Source organism: Eublepharis macularius, chromosome 8, assembly GCF_028583425.1.
Source record: "Eublepharis macularius isolate TG4126 chromosome 8, MPM_Emac_v1.0, whole genome shotgun sequence".
Taxonomy (NCBI): domain Eukaryota; kingdom Metazoa; phylum Chordata; class Lepidosauria; order Squamata; family Eublepharidae; genus Eublepharis; species Eublepharis macularius.
Window position 1 is genome coordinate 14,433,767 of NC_072797.1, and position 9,671 is coordinate 14,443,437.

General features: G+C 47.4%; 1 protein-coding gene across 2 annotated transcripts in view; it reads right to left on the reverse strand.

The window, feature by feature from the left end:
- MYO5B (myosin VB) overlaps positions 1-4,812 on the reverse strand; it is a 374,307-nt gene extending 369,495 nt beyond the window's left edge. For both annotated transcript variants that reach the window (XM_054986803.1, XM_054986802.1), the window contains exon 1: positions 4,689-4,812. In XM_054986803.1, coding sequence (XP_054842778.1) covers positions 4,689-4,715 — 27 coding nt within the window. In that variant the 5' untranslated portion in view covers positions 4,716-4,812. The remainder of the gene's footprint in view (positions 1-4,688) is intronic.
- Between the last annotated feature and the right edge of the window lie 4,859 nt (positions 4,813-9,671).

Sequence of the window (9,671 nt, forward strand, 5' to 3'; positions counted from 1 at the left end):
AGCCAAAAGTAAACATATAAAGAACAGGAATCCTTCGTTTAAAAGAGAGAGAGGCAGCTTTTTGTGTTTTTTTATGTTCAAAACGTTGGCATCGGTAACCTTGCTTTATTTATTTAGGAATGTATATGTTGCTTTTCAGCAACTTACAACATCCTTCTCTCTTTTATCCTTTCAACAACCCTGTGAGGTAGATCAGGCGGAAAGAGTAACTGGCCCAAGCAAGCTTCCATGGCAGAGTGGGGATTTGAACGTGGGTCTCTCGGACCATAGCCTGGCACTCTAACCACCACGCTTGTTCAGTGTAAGAAGAGCTGCCCTCTGTTGAAATTCCTTCTCATGTACTGCACTTGTATCTCACCTGTCTGCCAAGGAACTCTGGGTGGCTTACCTGAGAGTGATCTCCTTTTATCCCAGCATCACTCAACCTACTCTAAAACCAGTCTATTTTCTTTCTGGCCAAGTAGTGACGAATACCTCATTTGCCTGGCACACTGTCACTGACAGTACATTGCCCTGGCCTATAAGTTTCACAGCCAACCTGAAATAAAATGTTATTACACACAACCACACACACACACACACACACATCAGTAAGCAGGCAGGCAGGCACTGCCACCCCCGTGGCTAATGCAAAAAGCCATAAACAAGATACATTGGCTTCACAGCCAATGGACAAACCACAATTCCTTCCCCAACAGGAGACACGACAGCAATAGTATCTAATAGCATCTGACGAAGAGAACTGTGATTCTCGAAAGCTTATGCTACAGTAAAGTTGGTTAGTCTTAAAGATGCTACTGGACTCTTTTCGATTTAACAGCAATAGTAGGAATACCAGTTATGATTGCCCAAAGACAAAGCCATTCTAGTAATCAGAGCGTCCAGTTTATTCCTGAAGAGAATCAAGCTTCCACTGAAACGGCATTCTCAAACTTTGAAACTTCTACCCAAAGAAAATACACTCTGCACATGCCCAGAGGCACTCTCCCCTGGATTACTTTGAACATCCCAGCTCTGTCAACAAAGAAAAGGATGCCGCTTAAGTCCTCCTGTCCCAAACACATCAGCAACAAAAAAAGGTGAGCCATCCAACCTCCATATGTACAAACGCTTACACACTCACCGCGGGGCAAGGCCCTCTAAATCGAAACTGCCCATCCACACAGACGCCATCTCTCTCCATCCCACAGCACCCTGCCAACAGGGCCCACAGCAGCAACAGGCCTAGAAGACAGAAAGGCGCTCCGAACGAAACCGAGCCAAGCCACTGGAGACTGAGAACTAGCATTTATCTTTTTTAAAAATCACATGCATCCTACTGCAGGCAGAAAGGGCGGGCAGAAGGACCCAGGGAGGAACCGGCAGGAGGAGTCCTGCCTCCCTCACCTCCTGCTCTAGAAGGTAAAGGCTTGCTCAGCAGGTTGGAAGTCAGCCACCTGGAGCAGGAAGAGGCCAGACGCTGGGACGGCCTGGGAGCAAAGGCCACCGCCATCTCCCTAGATTGGCCCAAAGCAAGACCCAACTGGCACGAGTTGAGATTTTAGTAGGGTGCCATTCATATAGGGCTGCCCGCCTCCAGGTGGGGGATGGAAATCTCCTGGAATTACAACTGAGCTCCAGGCTACAGAGATCAGTTTGCCCGGAGAACATGGCAGCTTTGGAGGGTGGACCTATGCCATTATACCCTAATGAAGTCCCTTCCCGTCCAAACACGAACCTCTCCAGGTTCTACCCCCCAAATCTCCAGGAATTTCCAACTTGGAACTGGCACCCCTACATTCACACCATCTGACCCTCTGTTTTGGGGGACGGGGTAGCAGCCCCATGGTGGCAGGGGAAAGGGGGAAGAACCCTCCCCTGCCCCAGATCTCAGGTAGAAGGTAGGGTTGCCAGCTCCAACTTGGGTTACTCCTGGAGATTTGGAGGGTGAAGCTTGGAAAGGGCAGGAGAGGGGCCTCGAGGGATCGTGCCATAGAGGCCACCCTCCAAAGCAGCCACTTTCTTCAGAACTGATTTCTGTTGCCTGGAGATCAGCTGTAATTCCGGGAGATCGCCAGCCACCACCTGGAGGTTGGCAACCTTTGGTGGAGAGTCACTTCTCTGGTTAAGCTTGCCCCAAGCAAGGCAGAAAAATTTAAAAATTATACATTTAGTGTCTATCACGCAGGGCACACACACCACCCTTCCTCATGTTCTTAAGGGGCTCCTGGCGCCATAGAAAAGGGGGAAATGTGCCCCCCAGGCATTGTCGGAGACGCACGGCAGTGAACGAATCAGAGCAAAATACTTTCATTCGTCTTTCTCTCCCCACCCCCCTCCGAGGCTGGAGAGCAGCCACGGATTGCGGGGAAGGCCTGGAGCAGAGCTTTCAGGAAAAGGAGGGAGCCAAAACGAATTGCAGCGGATGGTGTCATCGGAAGGGTGTTCCTGGCGCTACACCTGGCAGGGAACAGGTGGGTGGAGAGATGCCAGTTAAAGTGTTCGTTGCTGCTGCAGCCAGAGCCTCATAGCAACCAAAGTTTCAACTGCCTTTCTAGACAGCCACAAGGAAGATTATTCGGGAGACTGGAGATTCATACTTCGGCCGAGAGGCAGCCTGTTCCGCACACCACAAGCCTTGAGGCACCTTCCGGACCGACATATTCAGACAAACACAGCTACCTCCTTTCTAGAGGCAGGCCAGGTCCCACGAGACCCAAATTCAAACCTGATATCTCCTGTTGGTTTTGGAAGTCAGAGCATATAGGAGCAGCCCGTGATTATACCCCACAACCACCCTGTGAGGTGAATTAACCCGAGGTAGCCACCAGCCAGACTGTGTAGTGATTCAAACCCAAATCTCCCTGATCCGAACGCCCCAAACTCTAGCCTCGAACCACACTGGTGGGGAGCCATTGGGGAGACCTTAAGCATCACTCCATCACAGTTTCCCCATCTGAAAAAAGGGGAATGAATTTGGCTTTCACACTGATACTTCCCCCACTCCGTCCATAGAAGAAACAACTTCCTCCCCAGGGGTTCCAAAATTACCCACAAGGCAGAAGGCAGGGCATTAAAGGAGAGACCGTGGCTCAGTGACGGGACATACACTTTGCATGCAGAGACTCTAGAGCAGCGGTGCCCAGGCTGGGATCTGGGGACCCTCGGAGGTCCACAAGGGGTGCAACAAATCTATACGCACAAAAAACACTGTCGTTTTGCTCTTTCTGTCCACAGATACTAACAGTCCACAATTTTTTATTTAAGTTAAAAGGAGTCCACATAAAATGGTTGGGAACCACTGGTCCAGAGTTCAATCCCCGGCAATGCCAGTTTTTAACAATAACAACAACAACAACATTCAATTTATATACTGCCCTTCAGGACAACTTAATTTAGATCCCGTCCTTCAGGTCAACTTTGTAAACTCAGAGCAGTTTACAAAGTGTGTTATTATTATCCCCATGACAATCACCCGGTATGGTGGGTGAGGCTGAGAGGGCTCTGAGAGAGCTGTGACTGACCCAAGGTCACCCAGCTGGCTTCAGGCGGAGGAGTGGGGAATCAAACCTGGCTCTCCAGATTAGAGTCCTGCCACTCTTTAACTACTACACCAAACTGGCTTTAAAAAGGCAGTGACATGAAAGTCCTCTATCCTACAGAGCTGCTGCCAGCCAGAGGAGACAATCCAGACCTTGATAGATGGATAGCCTGGCTCATTATAAGGCAGGCTCTTGGGAGTATACGACTGTGGAGGGCTTAGAGTCGCCAGATCTGGGTTATGAAATTCCTGGAGATTTTGAGAGTGGATCCTGGGGAAGGTGGGGTTTATTAGGAGAGGGACCTCAGCAGGATATAACAACACAGAGTTAAAGGAGGCATCTTCTCCAGGGGAACTGGACTTGGTCAATAAAAAAATCAGTTGCAATTCCGGGGGATCTCCTGTCACCACCGGGAGTTTGGCAACCCTAGGGAGACTTCCCTTCTCACCATGGCAAAGCACCTGCAGTCTATGGGGCAGGTCCCGGATTCAACCCCAGCCATCAGTTTTAAAAGGCTCCTCCAACTGCCGCCAGGCAGAGCAGGCAATGCTGGCTGTAATGGAGCTGACTCAGTACAAGCCGATTCCACATGGTCCTTTTGAAACGCCAAAGTCCAGCGCGCAAGAGGGAAGAGTGACGAAGTTCCTGGAAATGTTGAGGGTGCAGCATAGGGAGGGGCAGGGTTTAGGAGGGTCAGCGGGGTATAATGCCATTTTCCCCAGGGGGAATGGATCCCTGTCGCCAGGAGAGCAGTTGCAATTCCAGGATATCTCCAGCCCTCACCTGGAGGTTGGCAAACCTACCACAAAGACACAACAACAACGGTTCCTCTGCGACGGGCACTGCAGCGAAGCCCCGAGTCCGAGCTAAAAGCAAAACGAGCCAGCGAAGGGGAAAGTAGCCGAACCAAAAAAAAAACCTCCATTCGGGGGGAGGCACATTCCTTTCGCCCAGACTCGATAACGCACAATGCACTTGAGCAGTATTTCGCAGGCGCGTTTCCCGCTGCGAAAGAGGGCAATCCGCTCGCCAACAATCGTTAAAGCGGGGCGAGCGCGCATTATCCAACCGGGGCGAAGGCAACCCAAGCCGCCTCCAGCCCAGCCTGGGCGCCTCGCCGGGGGCCAGCGCGGAAGAGAGCAGCCCTACCGCGGCCCGCCTCCTTACCTTGGTGTAGAGCTCCGACACCGACATGTCCCGGCCGGCAGGGCGCTCTTCCCGCGGGGCGCAGCGGGCGAGGGCTGCGTCCGGGGCGCATCCAAGCAAGCGCGGGAGCTGCTGGCTGGCTGGCCGGCCGCCTTCGCCCCTCCGCGGCCGCCGCGCGCGCCCTTTGCCCGGCTGAACTTCTTCCCTCGAGGCGGAGCCGGCCCGGCGCGCCCTGCTCAGGTCGGGGAGGGGCTGCCGAGCCGCCGGCCGGTTCCGCTTTCCCTCGCCCGGGCGCAGGTGCGGCGGCGGCTCCCGGCCTCCCTTCGCAGCGCCGCTGAGCCGAGGGCGCCCCCTTCTGGCCGCTCGACGCCCGAAGGGAGCCGAGCTGGGCAGGCTGGACTCGGGCAAGTGGCTTTAAGCCCAATAAATAAAATCAGCAGGGCTGGGGGGTCCGGTGGCCCCTTAGAGGCCAGCAAAACTTCCCGGGCGTAAGCTTTCGAGAATCAAAGCGCTCTTTGTCAGAACAATGGAGATTCCCGTCTGCCCGCGAGATGGTATGAATCCCAACCTGCGTGTACTTGGACCTATACTTGAAGTTGGATCCTATGAACCTTTTGAGTGGTCCTAAGGAATACTAATGGGCTTTAAAAGTATCAACTGTTCACAGGTAGTATTACCATTGCTTTGCACTAGCGCTTTATGTATAGGTCTGTATATGAAGCCTGTGTGTATTGATACACATTGAATGGCAAACTGAACTATGCAATAACAATAAGAATATTTTTGCAATTGTTATAAGTGTTTATTTCGTTAGGTTGTCACGATTATTGTTTTCTAGAACAATGGAAATGCCTGAGCCTTTATATCCCAGCCAGGAGGTAGAAAGGTGGGTTTGGGATACAGAGGCTCGGGGATCTCCATTATACCCTGGAAATCTTGCTGGTCTTTAAGTCGCTTCTGGAATCCTGCTGTACTAACAACAACAACAACAACAACATTCGATTTATATCCCACCCTTCAGGATGACTTAACACCCACTCAGAGCGGTTTACAAAGTACATTATGATTATCCCCACAACAAAACAGCCTGTGAGGTGGGTGGGGCTGAGAGAGCTAGAAGCTGTGACTAGCCCTAGGTCACCCAGCTGGCTTCAAGTAGAGGAGTGGGGAATGCAAACCAACTAGCCTCCTGAAACTGTCTTCTTAAGTAGTGCATAGACTTTCTTTCTTTCTTTCTTTCTTTCTTTCTTTCTTTCTTTCTTTCTTTCTTTCTTTCTTTCTTTCTTTCTTTCTTTCTGAGCCCTGCCTGAAACCTCTGACCCTTGCCCAGTTTTAAGCAGGTAGCGGTGTTGGTCAGCAGTAGATAAGCAGTATTGGAGTCCGGTGGCACCTCAGAGACCAACAAAATTTTCAGGGTGGAAGTTTTCAACAGTCAGAACTCCTTCTTCAGATACAAAGAGTGGATATCTCTGAGCCTTTATATCCCAACCAGAAGGTGGAGCTGGGATATGAAGGTTCAGGGATCTCCATTCCTACTTGTATCTGATGAAGGGAGCTTTGACTCTTGAAAGCTTATACCCTGGAAATCTTGTAGGTCTTTAAGGTGCTACTGGAATCCTGCTGTTCTAATGCAAACCAGCCAGCCTCTTGAAACTATCTTCCTAAGTAGTACATAGCCCTTTTTCTGGAGCCCCGCCTGAAACTTCTGCCCTTCACACATGTTTAGGTGAGTAGCTGTGTTGGTCTGCAGTAGATAAAGCAGTATTGGAGTCCAGTGGCACCTTAGAGACCAACAAGATTTCCAGCTTTTGAGAAACAAAGCTCCCTTCATCAGATGCAAAGAGGAATGGAGATGCCTGAGCCTTTATATCCCAGCCAGAAGGTGGGTCTGGGTTATGGATGCCGATTGGCAAACCTGGGCCTTACCATTAGGCAGGGTGAGGCATCCCATGCTGGTGGCAGACTGCTGTTAGCCAGCAAGGTGACAATTTACAGTTTATTCTTTGCTTCCAGCAGTGAGGGATTGTTGCCATTTTCTACCTCAGCCGTGGCTGTCTCTGGAAATACCGCCAACCAACAGGGCCTGTGACCAAGTAAATATGCACAAAGTTGCTAAATTGTCTGTAACACCCGCCTGCATGCTGGCTCAGCTGACTAGCCTGAGGTCAGGGGTGCCTGAAGTAAGGGGCTAGAGACAGACCATAATAGCCAACTGTTAACTTTAAAAAAACAACAACCAAGCATCAGAGATCTCTTCTTCAGACATGAAGAATATGTCTGAAGAAGGGAACTCTGACTCTTGAAAGCTTACGCTCTGAAAATCGTGTGGGTCTCTAAAGCGCCACTGGACCCAAAACCTGCTGTTTTATTGGGTCTATGATTGGAGTCAATTTGCTTGGAGTCAGGCCCTATGCAAAATTTCCTTTTGGCCCAAGAAGTACAGCCAAACACAAGGGGGTGTCCAAATCATGCTTCTTTTTCTAGCAGCTACGGTTCAGCGGATTTTTTTTTCCATTTGGCGACCTTAACAGCTGTCCCAGTTTTCGCCTTGATTATTTCTTCACACATAAAAATGCATCCTACAGCTAAGCCCTGGTGAGCATAAATTAAACCTTTGGTTTATTTGTTTCTAGAGGCACATGGAGTCCCCTCAATGACACTTACATCCAATCACATGGTTAGAATCATGCGCACTGTAATGTATCCCTGAGCATACATATCAGCTTCTTGATCTACTGGTTGAATGCCAAAAGATGTGGTGGGATGCCATCTTCCCCATCGGAAACATCGTTTGCAGTTTCCTTGGAGGTGGTTTCCTCTGCAGACCTGGTAACGGTAACCAGGGCTGTATTAACCCATAGCCGGGCCCCTAGGCTTTCAGGTATTAGGCCGCATTTTGAGGGTCTCCTGAAGAATTCTATTCACAATTTTAAAAAATATTTTTATTGCGCAAGTAGAACTCTTCAGGAAAGCACACTCTGGGGGTATAACTATTCAATACTGTAATATTTTGAAGTGAATAAAAATGGTATGTATTATTGTTAACAACATTCAATTTATATACCACCCTTCAGGTCGACTTAGCACCCACTCAAAGCGGTTTACAAAGTATGTAATTATTATCCCCACAACAACAAACACCCTGTGAGGTGGGTAGGGCTGAGAGAGCTCTGAGAGAGCTGTGACTGACCGAAGGTCTCCTAGCTGGCTTCAAGCGGAGGAGTGGGGAATCCAACCCGGTTCTCCAGATTAGAGTCCTGCCGCTCTTAACCACTACACCAAGTTGACTCTCTATTAAAATATATATAATTTATGGATAATTGTTTTCATGTAAGAGACAATTTGTTTCACTTCAATAAGGAAGCAGTTAATTATCTTATTAATAGGGGTTATGTAAGAGAATCAATTAATTGTAATTTATGTGGGGATGTGCCTCAGTAAAAAAAAAAAATGATGGCCCCCTAGTTCCTGTGGGGCCCCAAGGCTTCGGCCTAGTCGGCCTTATGAATAATACGGCCCAGACGGTAACATATCTTACCAGCAGGTGATTTAAAGGAATCAACTTCTGTAACACTAACAGGCTTAGTTCCTCATAGACTGCAAAACAGAAGCCACAAAGGTTCCCAAAGGCAATTGCGGTGTAGTGCTTAGAGTATTGGATTAGGATCTGGGAGACCCAGGTTCGAATCCCCACTCTGGCGTGGAAGCTTGCTGGGTGACCTTGGGCCAATCACATACTCTCAGACTTACCTACCTCACAGGGTTGTTGTGAGGATAAAATGAAGGCGCGAAGAATGATGTAAGCTGCTTTGGTTCAGTGAGGAGAAAGGTGTGGTATAAACGAAGTAAATAAAATAAATTGCCAGGCACACTTGGACAGCATCCGTAGCTGAAAAGACAACAAAAGATTCAGTTGGCAAACTCCCAGTTTGCAACACAAGACTAAGAATTCCTTCCTGGGAGTAAGCCTCTTTGGATGGACTGGAGTTGGATGCTGAGTAGACCTCCTTATTTTATTTATTTATTAAAAAAAACGTTTTTAAGCTGCCTTCTCACTCAACTTGTGGCCCCCAAGGCAGCAAACAATAAAAAACATTAAAACAAGATTAAAAAAACGCAAATACATATGTAAAAACAATTAAAATTAATTATGTATTTCTGTGAGCTATCTATGCTTCATGTTGTCTAATGTCAGTCCTAGAATTGCTTATGCTCTGTTTCAGCAGTTCTTCAACTCTGAACTGGCTTCTTGCTAATGCGATGTCTTTTTAAATTTGCATTTATTTACCCTATGGCATTGTTTATGGAAATGTCCTGAATATTAACTTTACTATCCCACACCGTGTAATCCGCCTTGAGTCTCAGTGAGAACGGCCGACAATAAATAAATAAATAAAAATAAATAAATAAAAACTCATAAACAAGTAAACACATGAATGGGATAAATGGTTCTCAGCCCCTCCATTTTTTAAATATGTTTTTTTTATTTTCTAAACAATAAAAACGGGCACAAAACAAAAAGGAACAGGAATACAAATGACACTAAAGGAAAATTCAGGTACCCATGACGAAGATTGTCTAGATTACAGTAGCCATATATCATTTGCATCTGACGAAGGGAGCTGTGGTTCTCAAAAGCTTATGCTATAACCAACTTAATTGTAGCATTTAAACAGTCTTAAAGGTGCTACTGGGCTCATTATTTTGTGACCAACACCGCTAACTCCTCTGGATCATATATCATTTAAATATCATGTGCGGGTTTATTACAACCATTTTCAGACACATTTCCTCTCTCTCTTTTACTATATCTCATTATTAAATCAAATGTTAAAGATATAGTATTGTATTTGAAAGTATTTAACAATATTCATTGTCATACTTTTCTTACCTCCAAATTAATTATATAAGACGTATTATAATCAAACCATTTGTAATATTAACTATATTATACTATAATATACCTAATTATGCTAATTACCAGTCAGATTAATTAATACATGT